This window comes from Dipodomys merriami, unplaced genomic scaffold (genome assembly GCF_024711535.1).
Source record: "Dipodomys merriami isolate MVZ:Mamm:240054 unplaced genomic scaffold, mDipMer1.0.p SCAF_146, whole genome shotgun sequence".
In the NCBI taxonomy this organism is placed as follows: Eukaryota; Metazoa; Chordata; class Mammalia; order Rodentia; family Heteromyidae; genus Dipodomys; species Dipodomys merriami.
The window spans coordinates 848,592-868,377 of NW_027202782.1; the positions used below are offsets into that span (position 1 = coordinate 848,592).

The 19,786-nt window shown below is 48.1% G+C and overlaps 1 protein-coding gene across 3 annotated transcripts in view; it reads left to right on the forward strand.

Annotated features, from left to right (window-relative positions):
* The first annotated feature begins 707 nt into the window (after positions 1 to 707).
* The window catches only part of Steap3 (STEAP3 metalloreductase), a 49,757-nt gene continuing 30,678 nt past the window's right edge, over positions 708 to 19,786 (forward strand). Inside the window, exon 1 of one of the 3 annotated variants that reach the window (XM_070021851.1) lies at positions 708 to 868. In XM_070021851.1, the coding sequence (XP_069877952.1) occupies positions 766 to 868 (103 nt within the window). In that variant the 5' untranslated portion in view covers positions 708 to 765. Of the gene's footprint in view, positions 869 to 6,965; positions 7,018 to 15,366; positions 15,396 to 19,786 lie in introns of those variants that run through there. The other 2 variants (XM_070021853.1, XM_070021852.1) reach the window with 2 other exon arrangements.

Below are 19,786 nucleotides of genomic sequence, written 5' to 3' on the forward strand. Positions count from 1 at the left end.
AAGGTGGTTTTAATGATGGCCCTCTTGTGTAGAGGTCCATGAAGTCAGCCAGCATACCACCAAGCCAGTCTTGGTGCCTTCCCTGACAGTCCATTCATGCTCTCCAAATGAGCCACTTTCAGGTCAGGTTGATTCCTGTAGCTGCTCCTTAGCTAAGAGGCTAGGGACAGCTGGGACACCTCCCTCAGCAGCACTGTGAATGTTCAGGACAGAATTGTTTCCCTCCATCCATTCTACGTGCACAGCCCCCATGGGGCCACACACTCAGATGGCTCAGTTCTTGTATTAATAGGGTCACTGAAGAAGTGCAGGTCACTTCCCACAGAAGTCCTCTACCTAGGAAACAAGAGGTAGGGAGATCTGGGAGTTGGAGATCCCAGTTTGAATCCCAGATCTGTCATTTCCTCCCTGCAGGGTAACAAGGTAATCACATCCTCTTCTAAACAGTGGAGCTGAGACATTCATTTTGCACAGTACGGGCTCAGTAAACGTCACTTCCCTTCCCTCATCTCCCTTTGGGGGGCCAAGCCCCAAGAAGCAGAGAATTGGACAGCATGATCACACTGCTGGGTCTTATCTCTGGCCTTACTGCTGCCCTTGACCTCAGAGTGTTTGCAGATGAACCAGAGGCCTTTGACCAACAGCTTCATCCCACATGCTGGGCGTGGCCAGCTCACTCTGATCTCCAGTTCCCCAGCTGTGCTGAAAGAGCTCCACACAACTCTCCTGGGGGTCTCAACAGCAGAGGGAGCAACACGGAGAGAGATGGCAGCTGAGGCCCTCAGTGACCAAAATTCCTGCCCCACCATTCCTGCCCAAGGCTGTGGAAAGTTGCCTGACAAGAATAGCACTTCCTACTCCATAACTGGTAAGTTAGTCTCCAAAAGGCTGGGAAGAAGCAAGGAGTAGGTGGCACATGGGACAAAGTGAGCTTCTCATGCCAACCCCTTTCCCACTAGTGACCCCCAACTTCCGGTGCCAACACCCTTCCAGATTCCAGTGGTTCTCAGTAACTGCTGGCAGAAATCCCAGGGGTGGGCCTCTTCCAACCCCTCATCCTAACTCTATGTCAATAGCCTGAAAGGGTGACTTGGTCTAAAAGAAGGGGGATGGGCTATGATTGAGAGCACACCTTTCCCATTTATTTTGGCTTGTTCCAAATACAATCTGGCATAGTTTAGAATGAAAAGGTTTAGCAATGGGGCAAATAATAAACTAGACAGAAAAGTCATGGACTAAAGAAAAATAAAAAACTAAATATGTCAATATGGAGAAATACTGAATAATAAAAATAATATAATTAGGAACCTGGCTCTGAGTAACTTCATCATCATGATCAGAAGGCAAACACTTAAAAAAAAAGTCCATGGGCTGGGAAGGTGGCTCAGTGGTAGAGCGCTTGCCTTGCATGCCTGAGGCCCTGGGTTTGATTCCTTAGCACCACATAAGCAAAAAGAAAAAAGCTAGAAGTGGCGCTGTAGCTCAAGTGGTAGAGTGCTACCCTTGAGCTGAAGAGCTGAGGGACAGCGCCCAGGCCCAGAGTTCAGGCCCCACGACTGGACCCCCCCCCCCAAAAAAAAGTCCACATTGTGTCTTATAATTTTTTTTCCTGAAGCTTTGAGAATAGGTAGAGTGTTATGAAAGATAGGTCCTTATTTATAAGAAACTGGGAAGCCTTTGACAACACAGTAGTGTCATACAAGGAGTGTGTCACCCAAACACAGACAACTATTGATTTTCCCTGACCCAGGTATGCAAGGAATTGTCCATTTTTGCAATTGTACTGTCAAAGGAGTTTTCAGTCTCTTAAATTTTGTCTGTACCAGGGCTTATTTTTACTTGTACTGGCACTCTACCACTTGAGCCATGCCTCTAGGCCTGCTTATTACTGTTTATTTTGTAGATAGAATCTGCCTGGGCTGGCTTTGAATTTTGAGCTTCCAGATCTCAGCCTCTGGAGTAGTTAGAATTACAAACTGTGAGCCAGCAGTGTCTAGGTGCCATTTCAATCTTTCCCATGGGGTCTTATGGAAATGCAGTTCAAATTCAGGAGCCTTGGGGTGGGCCTCTCTGTGCAATTCTGAAACCCCCCACTAGGCATCATTGCATCCTGCTGGAAACTTCAAGGGTCTGAGGCCCAGCCTTCTATAAGTACCTAGGAGTCTCTCCCCAACGGTCCCTAACAGGAAAGTCAATGCTGTGTCTACACAGATACAGTGCCAGTATGGCTCACACACCTTCCCTTGTTGCAGTGAAAATCTAAGACCTTTAATTACACATACAAGTTTTGTGTTTCATTTTATTTTATTTTTGTCAGTCGTGGGGCTTGAACTGTGAGCCTGGGCACTGTCCCTAAGCTCTTTAGCTCAAGGCTAGCACTCTACCACTTGAGCCATAGAGCCACTTCCAGTTTTCTGGTGATTAATTGGAGATAAGAGTCTCACAGACTTTGTTGCCCGGGCTGGCTTTGAACCATGATCCTCAGATTTCAGCCTTCTGAGTAGCTAAGATTACAGGCATGAGCCACCAGTGCCAGGCCACAGTCAAGTTTATTAAGTACCTTGTTTATATCAGGAAGCTCCCTTAGAAAAATGGGCGGTCCTCCTCCCCTCCCCTCCATCTTCTCCCACCCCCCCCCCTTACTTTCCTACAGAACCTTCTCCACACTGTTAGCTGCCACAGTTAATCTCCCTGTGGACATACAATCTTTATTATTCTGAGCTCAGATTGCTTTTCCTCTCTGGAGAGCTCAAATTTTAATAGAGAGCTGGAAAGAGGCAACCTTATACCACAGCAGGGTACAAAACTCCAGTGCAGGGAGATTTTTTTTTGGTGGTGGTGGGGGTATTCCTAGTACCTTATAAACCACATGTTACAATGCCGCACAATATACAATATGTACAGTATAGGATAGCACATCACGATAACTCCCCGTGGAAGGCACACCCAGCCTCCACCTGGACCATTCCCTTCAGCTCTGGGTGTGGCCCACATGGCCTTACCCATCTGACATCATCAGGATAACAATGATTCCTCATTTCTCAGGATCTTCTGTCCCCTAAGTGCAGCCCCTCTTTCCCCTACAGAAGGGAATCGCTTCCTGTACCCTAAAAGCTTAGGTTCCTCTTGTGGCATCCCTGAGCAGAAATACCTTTCCTGAGCCACAGCTTACCCTGTCTGGCCAGAATAGGATGTGATCCAGGTGGCCTGGCTCCTGGCCAGGGCTGTTAGAGAGCATCTGGACCCATGGCTTCCTGCAGCCATCTCTTTTTAACAGTCAATTAGGTATTTATTTTGTGAAATCGATGTGCTTTGTCCCAGTCTTTTATAAATGTGGGGTTGCTCCAAGAAGCTGAACCTGAACAATATCCCATTCTTCTTGGTCTAACTAGACAATGTCTCCAGTTTCTTGACCTGGATAGTCTCGTCCTTTTAGCTAAGGGGCTAGCTAGCCTTGTCCTCAAGGAAAATCACTACTACTCCACATACGGATACTCAGAAACTGTAGGCGCAATAAATGTATACATGATTTACACATGTGGCCCACAGCAGTAGGTACCCACTGGAGGAGAGCAGAGTGACCAGGAACCCTTGCAGAAGTTCCTCAGAGATACTGAAGAGGGTGAGAATGGGAATGTGTTCATTCAGCAAATATTGTCTGAGTACCTACTATGGACATGTACTGCATTAAACACAAAAATACCAGAATGGGTAAAACAGATACTGTCACCCTAAAGGAGCTCGTGTTTCTTAAGGGGAGAGTTAGTAAACAACACAGAATGATGTAGAAGAAAACAAAAGTGAGCAGGGCCAGGAATGAGGGAATGATAAGGGTTTGTCTCTTGACAGTGATGTTTTGTGTGTGTGTGCTATTCCTGGGGTTTGAACTCAAGGACTGGATACTGTCCTTGAGTTTCTTTTGCTCAAGGCTAGCACTCTACCACTTGAGCCACAGCTCTACTTTTGGCTTTTTTAGTAGTTCATTGGAGATAAGATTCCCATGGATTTTCCTGCCTGGACTGGCTTCATACCACGACCCTCAGATCCTAGCTATTCAGACTTTCTGAGTAGCTAGGATTACAGGTGTGAGCCACCAGCACTCAGCTAGACAATAATATTTTGACAAAGGCTTGAAGGAGGATGGATAGGGCCCCAGGGTTTAAGCAAAGAGGACAGCAAAGGAATGGCCCTGTTGAAGGCCTATTTAGGTATCCTGCCCCATCAATCCAAGGGAAGGAAAGAAGGCCAGTGGGCAGAATAGAGTATGAGCAGAGAGGGGAGGATGAGTAGAGAGTTAATCATGTCTGACCTTGCTGTGTGGCCATTCCAAGGACTTGGCTTCTGCTAAGAAATCTGGGAAGTCAACTCAGGGTTTGGAGTCCAGGGGTAACAGAATCCAGTAAATACATTGCAAGGGCGGTTCTGATTGCTGTCCCTGGACTGGCTTAAGATCTCAACATCTGGTCTACAGAAGGTGCTCAGCAAACCTGGAGTGAAAGTCTCATCTGCTCTGGGGAGTCAGGCCTACAAACTTTAGGAGACATTTGTTGAGTATTCACCCACTCCAGATCCTGTGCCAGCTCACACTCCAGGCATACCCAGTCAAGGGGGAGGTAGATAGGACAAGTAGAAAAACAAATGACGTGGAGCTGCTATGTCCATTAAGGAATGTGTCCCCGCAGAGATTTGTTGGCCTATCTCCCCAAGCCCTTCAGGCTTCTCCATTTCCCTTAAAGGGTTCATGTTCCCTTTAAGACAGTCTTCTTTTCTCTGTTTTATTTTTATAAATTTTTCCTTCCTTCCTGTCTTTCTTTTTTTCTATGTCAGTACTGAGGCTTGAACTCAGGACCTGGATGCTGTCCACTAGCATTTTCACTCAAGGCTAGCATACTGTCACTTGAGCCACAGCTTCACACCTGGCTTTCTGGTGGTTAATTAGAAATAAAATCTCGCCAACCTCCATTCCCAGGCTGGCTTTGAACTGTAATCCTTATATCTCAGCTTCCTTAGTAGCTAGGCATAAGATCCCATTCCTGGCTATGATAGTCATTTCTGTCAATCTAGCCTCCTTCAGACAACCCCCACATATGGGGAGCCCTACAAAGAAATCCACCATGATCGTGGGACATTAGGTGAATCCAAGAAGCCTTCCAACATTATTTCCCCTCCTCCACCAGGACTTCCATTTCCCAAGCTCTAGCTGCATGTACCACTCACTGGAGTTGTAAGTAGGATGATAAGAGATCTCCATCAGGCCAACAGACATTTAAAGACCAGCTACTGTGCTCAGACCCAGCCCTGGGGAGCATTGACGTGAATGGATAAAGGACTTAAGAGCTGCCTTTAGAGTGTAGAGAGTGTTGGCGCTGGTCAAGGTGGGACAGGAGGCTCCTTGAAGGAGACCAGAGGGAACCTGGGACTTGGCAGGGTAGAGAGCTGGGACAGGAGTAGGTGACAGGAGGAGGAAGTCTGTGGTGGGTAAGGCTCTCATAGGAAGTCTCACAGGTTGTGTGAGGGCAGAACTCTGACTCCCCAGCCATCTCATTTTGTAGGCCCATTCCTGAAGCCATACCCTACCTCTGACCTTCTAGACCTTATCTCCCTGATACAGTTGGGATTCCTAGAAGCAAGTCTCTCTGAATTTTTTTTTTTTTTGGATTGTGGATTAGACCTAGGGCTTGGTTCATGCTAGGCAAGTGCTATGCCAATTGAGCTATGCCCCAGCCCTTGTTGTTTTTGAGAGTGTCTCCTCATTACCTTTGCCCAGTCTGGCCTTGAACGTACGATTCTCCAGCTCTTGAGTAGCTGGAATTATATATGTTCACTACACTGGCCCTCTTCAACTTCTTAAGAGTGACTTGAAACTAGATGTATGTCTGCAAAACCAGCACTCAGGAAACTGAGGCAGGGAAGATTATGAGCTTAAGGCCAGTCTACGAACCATAGGAAGACCTCATCTAAAACAAATTTTTAAAAGAGTAATTTGGAGCCATTTATCAGGGGGCTGATGGGATATTCTAGAAAGGGTTAAAGGGGCTAGGAAATCCCCACTCAATTTCTCGGAAGCTGGGTGAAGTTGGTGTCCCCCTTACTAGTACCTCTATTTCCTCACTTGTTTGAGGAGGGGAGTAGTTGTCAGAAGCAGGTGGTGACTATATCCAGTGACATCCTGAGTCCCAGCTCCCTGCTTATGAAACCCTGACAGTCCCAGGGTAGGGACACCTTGTCAGGATGGTATGGTAACCACAAGGCCCAGGCCTTGAAACTGCAGACTCCAAGAAACAGTCAAAGATCTGCCCTAAGAGACAAGGGATAGGCATGCCATAGGACCACACAGGCCTGGATGAAACTGGCAGAAAAAGGAGAGGCCCCTCTGTCCCACACTTCCATTAGGAGGAGGTAAAGACCCCCCTCCCTCCCTTATTCCGCATTCCCTGCATCTTGGCTTTGGTATACCTCTTCTACAGCCTTAACCTACCAGTGGACCAGCCATTATGACCTCGATTATAAAGGAGTTGAGAAGGAGGTGTCAGAAGTCACTCTGTCCTCCATACCCAGTTGCCCCGTTAACAGGCCTTTCAGGAGTTCTTGCTCACTTTGTGCAAATGGCCTAGCTAGTCCTGAACTTCCAGCCAAGGAGCAGAGGGAGGAGAGTCGTTGGTGGCTTCCTCAGATGCAGGGCGGGGCAGAGACCCAGGACCCTGCAGCTTGGCGATTGCAGCCTGGGGTAAGTTGGCCGAGTTGGATAAGCGGTGGCGGCTGATTGGCTGGTGGCCACCTCCCTGGCAGGCCTGCCAGCGCGGGGCTGGGCAGGGGGCGGAGTTAGCCGGTGGGCGCGGCCGGGGCGGAGCGAGGCGGTGGGTGGGGATTGGGTCACGACGGGAGGCGGGGCCTGGTGGTGGGCGGGGCGCGTGTGGGGCGGAGCCTGGAGCCGAGCCACCGCCTCCGGGGCGGGGCCGGGAAGGGTGGGGGGGAACCTGCAGCCGGCGTCGCACCTCGGAGCGGCGGGCCGCTGAGGTGAGTGATTCCTCCCCGGGCCCCGCGGGCCCAGCGGGCTGCCTCGGGTCCCCGGGGCTCCCGCCCGGCTGCACCTAGAGTGTTCACTACCCGTCCGGCGAGCTCAGTCCCCTAGAACCGTGCGCCGGGTGGCAGAGGGTCCTGGTGCCCCACCCCGTGTGCAGGGCCGGGCGGGGTGCGGGGGGCGGGGACAGGGGTCCGGACCCTGGGGTGCAGCTGTGGACGCCGCTGGCGGCAGTCCCGCGCACCCCGCGCCTCCCCAGCCGGTCCCCGGGCTGAGCGGGCGGCCGCGGGCGGGACCTTCCGCCCCACGCCTCCCGCGCCGCGGCGGGGGCGCCGACCTTGTACCTCGGAGGCCGGGCTGCCGGGACTCGCCTCTGCACTCGGAGTCCTAGTCTGTAAAGCTCCCCCTCCTGCCCGTTTCCCAGAAATTGGGGAGCCGTCTGCCCGGAAAAGTGTGGTTAGAACTTTGGTCCCTGGTTAGAGGAAAGGGAGGGTTGCATTCGGCGTTTTGGATGTCCCGAGGCACGGTTCGCGATGGGTGGAGGAGGGTGGGAGGGGGGCGGGGGGAGGTTTTGTTGGAGATGTGACCTGGGGAACCGAGAGGCCTCCCGGGGTCGGAGGTCACCAGTATATCTCCTGCAAAAGGGGCGGGTGTTAAGTAAATGCCCCCCCAGGGAGGTATTTCTGCCCTTCGGAGGGCAGCCATGATGTAATTAATAGCAAATACTTATTGCGAATTTATGTGTGCCACGCCCCTTGCTAAGGGCTGGGTGCACTACATTATGGCTAATCCTCACAGCAGAAAGGCAGCATTATTGCCTCTTGTTTCAGATGGAGATGCTGAGCCCCAGAGAGCATGGGTATTTTGCAAGTCGCCAGTAGCAAGTTGCAGAAGTAGAATTCCAACCCAGTCTTCTGACTTGGACACCGTAGATGAGCCTACTATTAGGAGAGACAGGTCGTCATTATCCTCAGAGGATGGAATTAAAATGCCCACAAGACCCAAGGGTCTCACCGGGGTGTCCTCCTCAATCACATTCAAGGCCCCCCTGCCTCCTTGCCTCTCTCCCTCTGCTTCCCCCTCTCCAATACTAGGACTTGAACTCAGGCCTCATGCTCTTGCTGAGTCAAAGGTGACACTCTACCACCTGAGCCATGCCACCACTTCCAGCTTTTTGCTGGCTAATTGGAAATAAGAGTTTCTTGGATTTGTATGCTTCAAACTGAAATCCTCAGATCTCAACCTCCTAAGTAGCTAGGATTAGAGGTGCAAACCACCAGCACCCAACTTGCTGACAAGTTCTCTTAAAATGTACATGGCTATGTCCTGCTAGCAATTGACCCAATCAGCCAGAAGCATCTGGAGGTCCCAGACTGTTTTATTCATCTCTGTCACCAGTGGCTGCAAATGCGTAATTAGTGTGTGATAGATGGATGTCAGAATAGGCATAGTGGGGTAGATGGTGTCACTGGGCAGAGATGGGGGAAGGGGAAGGCTTCTTGGGGAAGTTCTTTGAATGGTACATACGCCCCAGCCAGGCAATCTGGGATGAAGATATGGTTATATTAGCCTCAGAGCCAGCAGTGAGAAACTTAGGCTGGGCCACCTGGTCACCTGAAGGTTGAACAGCCTGCCCCAAACCTGTTGAGGTCTCCAGGACCCAGTCAGGTCACCTGTACCCACAGATATTCCTTTTGCAGAAAGGAGAAATCAAATATATTTCTATCTCCTTTCCTCCTTAGACGGCCTCTTCCTTTCTAGGACTTAGAGACCTGTGTACTGGGCAGGGCCTTGAGGCAGATAAAAAGTGAAAGTGTGAAAGTTCTTGACCAAAGTCCAAATCCGCACACCTGAGCACTGGGTGCCATGAAGGCTGGTGATGGTTGATGGAGGAGAGCCTGGCTTTGGAGTTAGGTGGAGCAGAGTCCTCAGATTTCTTATATGTTTCTTCATCTGGATACTTTGCCTAGGGCTTCAGACATGGTGTCTTCATAAAGCAGAGGCAGTAGTGCCTGCCTGGCAGTGAGAAACACTAAGTTGTATGAGTACATTGAATAGCTCTTGCCCTTTAGGGATTTGAGTGTCAATCGAATGGGACCTTCCAGGTTCATTGCCCTGCTAGGCTCTAAGAATGCCCTAAAGAAGGTTAGGGAGGCCCAGAGTGTAGCTTTCAAGTTCTCTGTGGCAGAGCTGACCTCACCTCCAGGCCCCAGGGTAACTGATCGATGTCTTGGCCCATACTGCTAGCCTGGGAGAAGACTTACCTACTTCCTTTTCCATGCAACCTGTAACTGGAAACCTATTCAGGTTGGGATGAGAGTCCAGGAACAGACATTCAGGAAGTGGCTTCTCCTGCCTTGTAGCTGAGACTGTCTCTACCCCTTCCTGCCCTCTATACCATCTACAGTGGCTAGGATTTCTTGGGCTAAGCGGGCAGGAGCTGAGTTCAGCCCTCCATAAAATTACTTTCTAGGATCTGGACCAGGAATGGGCCTGTGGATTTAAAAGAAAACTTGTCAGGTTAAGTAGTTGTTTTAAAACCTAAGGCCAACTTCCTTCCTTCTTCTTTTTTTTTTTTTTTTTTTTTTTTTTTTTTTTTTTGTGCTGGTTCTGGGACCTGAACTCAGAGCCCTATTCTCCTCCTTAGCTTTTTCACACAAAATTGGTGACCTACCACTCTAGAATGCTTTCACTTACTTACCTTTTCTCTTTCCTGAAAGGACAAGTGCTCTTCTTTCTTTCTTTCTTTCTTTCTTTCTTTCTTTCTTTCTTTCTTTCTTTCTTTCTTTCTTTCTTTCTTTCTTTCTTTCTTTCTTTCTTTCTTTCTTTCTTTCTTTCTTTCTTTCTTGTGGGGCCTGAACTCTGGGCCTGGGCACTGTCCCTCAGCTCTTCAGCTCAAGGCTAGCACTCTACCACTTGAGCCACAGCACCACTTCCGGCTTTTTTCTTTTTGCTTATGTGGTGCTGAGGAATCAAACCCAGGGCCTCATGCATGCAAGGCAAGCGCTCTACCACTGAGCCACCTTCCCAGCCCTAAGTGCTCTTTTTTCTATTGCTACCCTTCTCTGCCAACCCCATTCCTCTCTAAACTTGGAGAGTGGAAGGCAAGTATAGGGTATGCACCTTGGGTGGTATCCAAACATTCTTCAGCTGCTCAGGTCTCACAGCCTCCCATCTGCCCGCTGAAGAGACCAAACTCCCTGTCCAGATTGCTTCCCAAAGATCCCACGTCTCTGCATTCTCCAGCTTGTCAGGCCCTCCTGTGGTTGGCCTGCTTGTTTTAAACCACACACCCACATCTGAGATGACAGTCCTCATCCCTGACCAATCCGCCTCCCTGAAGCTAGGCCCTAGGCCAAGCACAGTTGTATACATGAGCTCATTTGTGCTTTGGGACTCTTTGGAGACGATCATGTTATTTTTCCCAACCACATAACTGTCCCAAGGACAAAGAGACTCTTGTTTCAACCTCAAATCTGAGACTCCTAGCTACCGCCAATATTCTGCTTATCATATATTTATTCAACAAGTGTTTACTGAGTACTAATTTGGGCTAGCTACTCTAAAACCAGTTGACTAACACATGTAGCAGGATGAATGTCACAGCTATCATCTGTTTTTATTTATTCATTTATTTATTTATTTATTTGCATGCCATAGTGGGGCTTGAACTCAAAGCCTCATGATGCTCTCCCTTGGCTTTTTGCTCAAGCTTGGTGCCCTATCACTTGACCCACACCTCCATTTCTGGGTTTTTTTTGCTAGTTATTTAGAGATAAGAGTCTCATGGACTTTTCTGCCTGGGCTGACTTTGAACTCAGATCCTCAGATATCAGCCTCCTGAATTGCTAGCACCACAGGTGTGACCACAGGTGTGTAGCACCTGGCTGCAGCTATCAATGGTTCTCCTCACCCCACTCCCATTCTCTAAAGTTCTGAATAAAAGAGTAAGGAAATGGCCTCAGCTAGGCCCAGGGCCCACAGCTACTGTGCATCAGGATTCAAAACCAGAGTTACTGCCTCCCTACCCCCACATTAGAGGCATTGGCCACCGTGCTGAAGCAAGGCGGGCAGACTGCTAGTGAATCATAATCTCCTGCCCTTTACTCACCTCAGGGCTTTGAGCCTGTTAGCCAAGTGCTCTACCACCAAACTGCACTCCAGCCCCAAAGAGCCCATTTTTAAACCTTCTTCAGCTATCAGATTAGGAGATTAAGATGTAAAATCTATATATAGTTCCAGAGGATAAAATTTGCCTGTGATTCAACTGTAAAGGAATGTGGGGATTGGCAGGCTTTACCAGGTAGAGACCTTGGTTCACAAGCAAAAAGCAGCACTCCCACAGTCAGACCTGTCTCATCACTTGAGGTTTCTGGTAATTGTGGTATGTTAGTCTGGCTATAGGGGCAGTAGGTTTGTGATTTTCATGATGGGATTTCAAGGGTGACAGGACATCCACAGTTGGAGTGAGAGTCTATGTGAAGATGAACACACTCTGGGTAAGAAGATAGAGTGTAAATTGGCCCAGAACTGGGCTTTAGTGTGTTTGTTGTGTGTTGAGTGTGTTGGGGGAGTTGGCCTGCATTGAGCTTATTAGTGTAGATTGGACTCAGTGAGGTTGCTGTCCAGTCAGCTCTAGTGTGGATATGAGGCCTGAGCCACTTTGGAAGGTGGGACAAGGCCCAAGGCTTCAGTATCTGGTTCTTGGAGATGGCTTATATTGGCCAGATATAGAAAGGAAGGAAGCCTTGGATCTAGCACCCAAGGGCTGTGATGGGGGCTGGGTGGCCCACCATCCTGGAAGGCCCTGCCCCCAGGAATCCTGGATCTGTGGGTAGAGATGGAGAGCACAACTCCAGGCTGTTAGAAATTTATCCAGGCCAAATAGTATTACATGAAACTACAGAGCTTCTGCATGGCAAAGGACATAGCTAGAAAGATCAATAGAAAGCCCATGGACTGGGAGAAGATCTTCACTAGCCATACAATAGACAAGGGTCTCATATCTAAAATATACTTAGAACTCAAAATATTAATTCCCCCAACAATAAATCCTCAAAGAAACAACTGCCCGATAAATAAGTCGGCTAAAGACTTAAAGAGAAACTTCTCTGAAGAGGAAATAAGAATGGCCAATAGACACATGAAGAAATGTTCAACTTCTCTAACCATAAAAGAAATGCAAATCAAAACAACATTGAGATTCCACCTCACCCCATTTAGAATATCTATAATCAAGAAATCTAATAACAGATGCTGGAGGGGATGTGGCCAGAAGGGAACCCTACTGCATTGTTGGTGGGAGTGTAAACTTGTTCAACCACTTTGGAAAGCAGTATGGAGGTTCCTCAAAAGACTCCACATAGAGCTTCCCTATGACCCAGCAATCCCACTTTTAGGCATTTACCCAAATGATCACAAAGAAGGGTATACTAAAGCAACCAGCACAACTATGTTTATTGCAGCAACCAACCCAGATGCTCCTCAGTAGGTGAATGGATCAAGAAAATGTGATCTATATATATATGGAATTCTATGCCTATATATATATATATATATATATATATATATATATATATATATGTGTGTGTGTGTGTGTATATATATATATATATAAATGGAATTCTTTGCCTCCATCAGAAAGAATGACATTGCCCCATTTGTTAGGAAATGGAAAGACTTAGAAAAAATTATATTAAGTGAAGCAAGCCACGCTAAAGAAACATAGGTCCCATGATTTCCCTTATTTGCAACAACTAGTATATGACTAGGACAAGCAGAAAAAGTCAAAAGCTATATACATATGACCATATAAGGTGATGTTAAGTGAGATGAACCCTAAGACAGGGACACAAGTGGTTTTTTTTCTTTCTTGCTATTGTTTTTAACGTTCTTATAATGTACGATGTGATTTTTTTTTGTTTCTTTGGTATGTTCCTCCCCCAAGGTATAACCCCTGTTTTCACTGTATTTGATTTTGGTGACCTACATCTTCTAATTTGGGAAGGAGAAGGGAAAAAAAAATGCTTACATAGGGGTACAGGTTGACCCATTGTAACAATGAGATGTACAAGACACTATGTTGAAAATGAACTTTACATTTTCAGTAGGGGGTGGGGGAAGTAGTTAGGGAGGTTGCAAGGAAGGGATGGTAGGGGAAAAACAAAGGAGGAGGCAACAATGCTTAATAGGAAATTTACTCATTACCTTTACTCATGTAACTGTAACCCCTCTATACAGTATTTTTACAATAAAAAACGTACTTAAAACAACAACAACAACAAAAATCCAAATTTGTCCAGGCTGCTTTTTGTCCTCCCAGGGCCCTTGTTGTAACTAACTCCTGTTGAACATCTAGAATAATTGTGTGGGGTACTAAGAGAGGGGGGAAGTTAGTATACAGCTCTGATCTCAGTGAGTGCCCCCACCCAAGCAGGTGAGGCCTGGGGAACTGTCGGGTGTTTGTGTGTTCTGCCTGGCAGGGGTTCTTTCCTAGGGAAGTGTCCTTTCCGCTTCTCCAGGGTGGGGAGGTCCTGGAACACCCACTGCACTGACAGGAACACTGTGTTTAGAGCCCTACTGGAACCCCTGAGCATCCCTCCTCCACCCCTGTCCCCACCCAGTGACTGGATCTCACCGGGAACCTCCCAGAAACCTGCTAGTCTTGCTCCCTGGGCAACTGTGATGGATTCTGGGATTCTCTTGACTTGAAAGCACTGTGTCTACTGGAGCCAGCTATCACAGTGGGCAGAGTGCAGACTCAAGGCTTTGAGGACATGGGGGCAGAAATGCCCTCAGTGCTCAAGAGCTTGGGTTGGATATTCTAGGAAGGGAGGACTAGGATGAGCCAGAGAGATGTAGTAAGCCAAGTGAGGAGGGGACAATCCTAGAAGGGGGGGTAGTGAAAAAAAAATCCCTATATTGGCCTGAGCTGGAAGATTCCAGAATCTGCCCTTGCCCTGAGGAAGCTTCACTGCAGGGGGAGAAACAGAGGCAGGGCCCACCTCAATGAGTACCATTCTTCTTCTGCTCTAATAATTATTGGTGATTGTAAGAGGTAAGAGGATACTGGCTGCAACCTGGCCCTGGGTGCTCTGGTATTCCAAGGCCAGCACTGCTTGGAGCTACTGTTCTCTCCAGCTTTTTCCACAGTCAACTAGTCTTCTCCATAAGCTTAAACTGGGCATAATTCACTTCAACAGTGCAGAAGTCTGCAAGCCTCTGTCTCATGGGACTGCTGGTGTAGCCTGCAGGGTCAGTTGAAAGCCACCAGCAGCAGGTGGACACATCCCCGTGTCTTCAGCTGACATTCAAGATTTGCCCTCATGACAGAGCTGTCTTCTGTTTGTGTGTCTTTCTGTCTGTTCATCTTTCTCCTTGCCATGGATATCATGTGACAGGTAAAGATGACAGTGAAGCCTTAGGCCACACAAAACGCTGTGTCAATTGACACTAAGTCAGCTGTGATAACGGCAATAAATTACCTCTGTAGAAACTGATAAATTGCTTTCTTTTTTCTTTTCCTTTCCTTTTCTTTCCTTTCCTTTTCTTTCTTTTTTTTTCTTTCCTCTGTGTGTGTGTGTGTGTGTGTGTGTGTGTGTGTGTGTGTGTGTGTGTGTGTGTGTGTGTGTTTATATGTGCATATGTGATTGTGTATATGGATCCTGGGACTCAGAGTTGGGTGCTGTCTCTGAGCTTTTTTGCTCTAGGCTAGGGCTCTACCACTTGAGCCACAGCTCCACTTCTGGCTCTTTGCTGGTTAATTGGAGTCTCAGGGACTTTCCTGCATGGGGTTGGGTTTGAACTGCAGTTCTCAGATCTCAGCCTCCTGAGTAGCTAGGATTATAGACAAAAGCCACTGGCACCCAGATAAATTGTTGCTTAAGAGTCTCTCCCCCCTCCTCTCTGTCTTTGTCTCTCTCTGTCTCTGTCTCTGTCTCTCTCTGTCTCTCTCTTTCTCTGTCTTTCTGTCTATGTACACCTTGCACTGGGATGACATTTATTTGCTTTGTGCATCCTGGGTTCTACTGGCTGTCCCACCACAGTTCCTGTAGCAAACACACCAGAGGCTGAGCCACTAATTATCACCAGGGAGGTTTCCTCCCCAAACAGGAAGTCTCTGGAAGAACTGCTCTCTCTCAGGGCACATTCTGACTGACTTATCAGTCACCATTCCTGGGCTAGCCACTGAGACCACAGCAAGAGTGCAGGTTGAGGAGGAGGCAACCCAGCTGCCTGTCAGGCCCCTTCTGAGAAGCTATGGTCAGGCTGGACGCAGGTGGAGACCTGAATGAGAGGGGTGATCCAGCTCACAGTGGAGTTACCAAAACTTCAGACCCTTGCCTTGGCCGGATGCCAAACCTTCCTGAAGCTGGTAAGTCCAGATAGGGCTCCGATCCAGCTCAGAGGAGGCACGGGGAGTGGCAGGCCCTAGTCTTATGCTAGCCCCTGGCCTATTGGAGTGTGTCCTATATCTCCAGAGAACTAGATTTCTCCCAGGGGGCTGCATTGCCTTCGACTGGCAGCAAAGAGTACAGTATAATGGGGTTCTTGGCAAAAGAAAGGAAAAGATGGTCTCCTCTGTTTCTTTCAGCCTCCTGTGGAAGGAGAGGAGTCCAGGCAATTAAGACAGAAGCCTTTTCAAAGTAAAGGGTTCCAGGATTTATCACAGTGCCTGCAGGTAGCAAGAGCAGAGAGCAGTTGCTTTGTGGGTTCTGGTGTGTGTGTGTTTAAAAAAAAAAAGAACTGTTAATGTTTATGGTGCATTTCTGTAGAAAGCAAGTCCATTGGGAATTATAAATTTTACTTATTGGGAACCATTTCTGCATTGGTTTATCACGGAACTGCAGCTTCAAGTAATCGAACCGGATTTTTCTAGGATGCTTCGAAATCTAGATATTTGTAAAAAGCCTTATAAATTATTCATTCGCTTTTATTTTGCAAAGCGATGTGGGGGTAAAATTCTGTTTTCCATCAGACCAAACTGCTGTGTGTGTGTGTGTGTGTGTGTGTGTGTGTTTGTATGTGTGTGTGTGTGTGTGTGAGTGTGTGTGTGTGTGTGTGTGTGTGTGTGTGTGTTGGCTAATGTGTGTGCCCAAGCTTTCTGTCTTCTCTTTGGTAAGAACATATCCGCCTTTCTTTTTAAAATATAATGATTTTTTTATGATGTCTAAATAACAATTCCAGGTAGTATTACAAGAAATATAACAGTGAAATGTTTGCAAGAGTCTATCAGAAAGGGAAAATGCCCACAGAGGAAATATAAATGAGGCAGTTAAGATGTATATGGCCCTCACCTCACTTTTCAATCCTGATTTGAGGCGGACATTCTCTGAGATCTCTTCTGTCCAGGGAGAGAGGTACTGGTGGAGGGGAGAGGAACCTGGGGTCCCTCTTACTGGGCCAGTAAGAGACTGTGGTTTTAGGATTTAGGAGAGAGGGCAGGCATTTCCAGGTTTGCAAAATTAGCCTCAGAATGATGAGCTGGGTTAGGGAAGCTCAGGGGAAAGGGAAAGTTAAAAGGAAGAGAGCAAGCATGAGCCTCTTGTTGGCCAGATAACTACCTGTGACACCTATATAAAGGGGCTTTCACCCTCTCCACCCCTGATTCAGTGTGGATGGAGAGACTGGACAGGACCAGAGTGCAGCAGGTCCTGGCACAGCCCAGAGCTAGTGACTAGGCCTGGAACCAGTCCCCTAACCTGTCCAGACCTCTGGTTTGTGATGTGCAAAGTAGAAGCAATGATAGCTTACTGTGGGTCACATCCAAGGTCATGACCCCTCCACAATGAGAGTCGGGCCTCACCTCCTAGTTTTTTATTTGACTCCTGGTGATTTCAGCTGTGCTGGTGCCATGTACTTGCTGGGCACTGGGGTGTGCTAACCCTGCTCCTTCTTAAGGAAAACTACACAGGGCAGATATGTGTCAGAAAAGGTGGTGCTAAGGAACATCCCTAAGATTTGCTTCTACTTGCCTAGCCAGGGTCCTGACTTTCATTTCCATTGTATAGAGTCCCCAGTTTTGTTTTTTTTTAGCTTTGATGGTTCAACTTTGGGTTTTTCAACTTGATGATGATGTAAAGTCAGTAAGCATTTACTAGAGACCACACTTTACATTTTCCATTTGGATCTTTCTCCAACCTTACAGTAAGCAATTCATGATGCGGTCATGATGGTATTATTTAGCAGTACCTCCATTGTAACTCAGGGAACCTCCATACATTTGGGGTCAGTAAAATGAGATTTGTTTGCCTAACTGGGAGGTGTGAGTTGTTCCTATCAATGGCAGTAGGTTTACTATTAACATAGACATGTGGGGAGGGGAGAGGGGATTGGAGAGCTAGCCCCACTTCTATTCCTTGGACTTCTTAGGGAGCGGTCTGTGTCTTCCTATTGGACCTTGAGGAAAAGGACCTGAGGTCCTACAACCTGAGCAGAAAAAAGCCTGAGATTTGGACCTCAGAAATGAGACTGTGGAATAGGCTGGCCCAGCTAGGCAGGACATATCTGCCATTGGTAGGGTCTCACCTGTGTCCCCTGGCACTCCTGTCTGATGGAGACTGGTTGCTTTATATGGTTGTTCTGCTTTAGTGTAGAAGCCATTAACCCACCATCCCCAAAGCCCTCTTGGACTATACCCCATTCTGAGCTATACCCTGGTTGCCCCTCAGATTTTCCACTTTGATCAAAGCTTCAGGAGCCTTTTATGTTTTTTATAGTTATTTGCAGTATTTAAACACAGCTGTGCATACAAAATCCTATGTATTAATAAGTTTCTCAAATAAAGAAATACTAGGCTAAATCTAACCTATCACTACACTGCAGTGGGGTTAGAGATCCATGTGTTACTTCATCATCTCAGGGTACAGAAAGCCCTGGCTAGGTTCTGGGACAATTGCCAAGACCCACAGGCACACCCTGCCCTTATGCACAGAATCCAGAAGTTATTTCACTCAAGCCATACACATCAATTGAGCACCTACTGGGTGCTGGGCCCCAGAGGCACAAAATTAAGAAGTGGCCTCTACCTAGTAGGTTAATAGGCACATGAAGCATCAAAGTTCTGAGTGGGTCCTAGAACATGAGGTTCCCCCTCTCCACATCCACATCTCCTTCCCCGCCACCCCCATTCCAGGAGCTGCTTCTGGAGTTAGTCTTGGGAGCTCTTGGGGACTCTTGCAAAAGTTGGAGCTGTCCCATGGCAAGATTGGGAAGGGGCTGTATGATGCTTTGCATGCAAAGCAACTGAAGAGAACATATAGGCCAAGTTCAGTGTCTCTATGAGTCAAAAGGAAGCAGCTGCCCGGGGGGGGGGGGGGGGGGGGGGAGAGTGGGAAAGGGGAGGGGAAAGAGGGAGGGATGAGGCAGGAAGAAATGCCTTCCAGAGGCTTTCTGGAAAGGGCACTCATAGTATGAAAACCAGAGAAAAATGACATCCCCAAGCATGACATTCAGACTGGCAAAGGCAGGCTGAGCAACTCAGCTGAAACCCTGGAGTTACCTCTGTGTGTCTTGGCTTCCGCCGCCCTCACTATCTTTTTGTCCACACATTCCCTGCTCTGGCCTGGGGCCGAGGCTCCTTCCTGACTCTGCAGATCCTGCACCACGGCCAGGGTAAAGGCAGGGCAGCCACAGCCCACAAGACCAACTGGCCCCAGGCTTTGCAGCTTCAGATCTCCCTGGAAAGCAAGAAATCACCTGACCCCAGACGCTGAGGTTGCAGAGTCAAGTACTGCTCTCTGATGGCATCCTGCCTGGCTGGACTAACCAGCCCACAGGGAGCAAGATGCTCCCAAATGCCACCTCCCTGGGCTCCCCAGCAGAGTTAAGCCCTTCTTCCCTGACTTGGCCCTCATTGGAGCATTTTGCTCCCTACCACACAGCACTGATGTGCATAGGGTAATTGGCCATTCTCCTAAAAACACCTGGAAGGCAGGTTGTTTTCTGAGCCGCACCCCGCACCCCCCCACACACACCATGGCCCTAGTGCATTACTTCCTGTTGGTACCTAGAGGAGGCTCAGGAACTCATAAATGGGAAAATTTCTTAAAGGAGGTTTAGTCAAACTGACCATAATTTTTTTTTTTTTTTTGTCGGTCGTGGAGCTTGATCTCTGGGCTTGGGTGCTGTCCCTTAACTCTTCAGCTCAAGGCAAGCACTCTACCACTTGAGCTACAGCGCCACTTCCGGTTTTCTGGTGGTTTATTGGAGATAGGAGTCTCACGGTCTTTCCTGCCCGGGCTGGCTTTGAACTGTGATCCTCAGATCTCAGCCTCCTGAGTAGCTAGGATTACAGGCGTGAGCCACCAGCGCCCAGCTAAACTGACCATAATTTATAGCTGCACAGGCTGTGTGCTGCACAACTGCAGAGGGCCCTGTCTACCTAGACTGACTCTTAAGTGAATGATTTCTCTAGGAGATGCAGCAAAGGAAGCCTGAGACTACAGCACCTTTTGCTGCTTTGAGTCCTTGGCCTTGATGCTGACCACTGGGTCTTCCTCTCCTGACTTGGAAAGCAGCCCTGACCACCTTACATCCCCGTGATGAGCTACTCAAAGGAGTCAGTCTTCCCAGCTGGGTTGTTGAATTGAGGAAGTAAGACAGTCCTGGATGGGAAGTGGTCATTTGGATTCCCCCTCCTTCCCGCCCCACCCCTGCCCCTGGCACTAGCATTTGAACTCAGGGCATCACACTCACTTGGCTTACTTGTTAGCTGGATTCCTACTATTTGAGCCTGGCCTTTTGCTGGTTATTTTAGAGATGGAG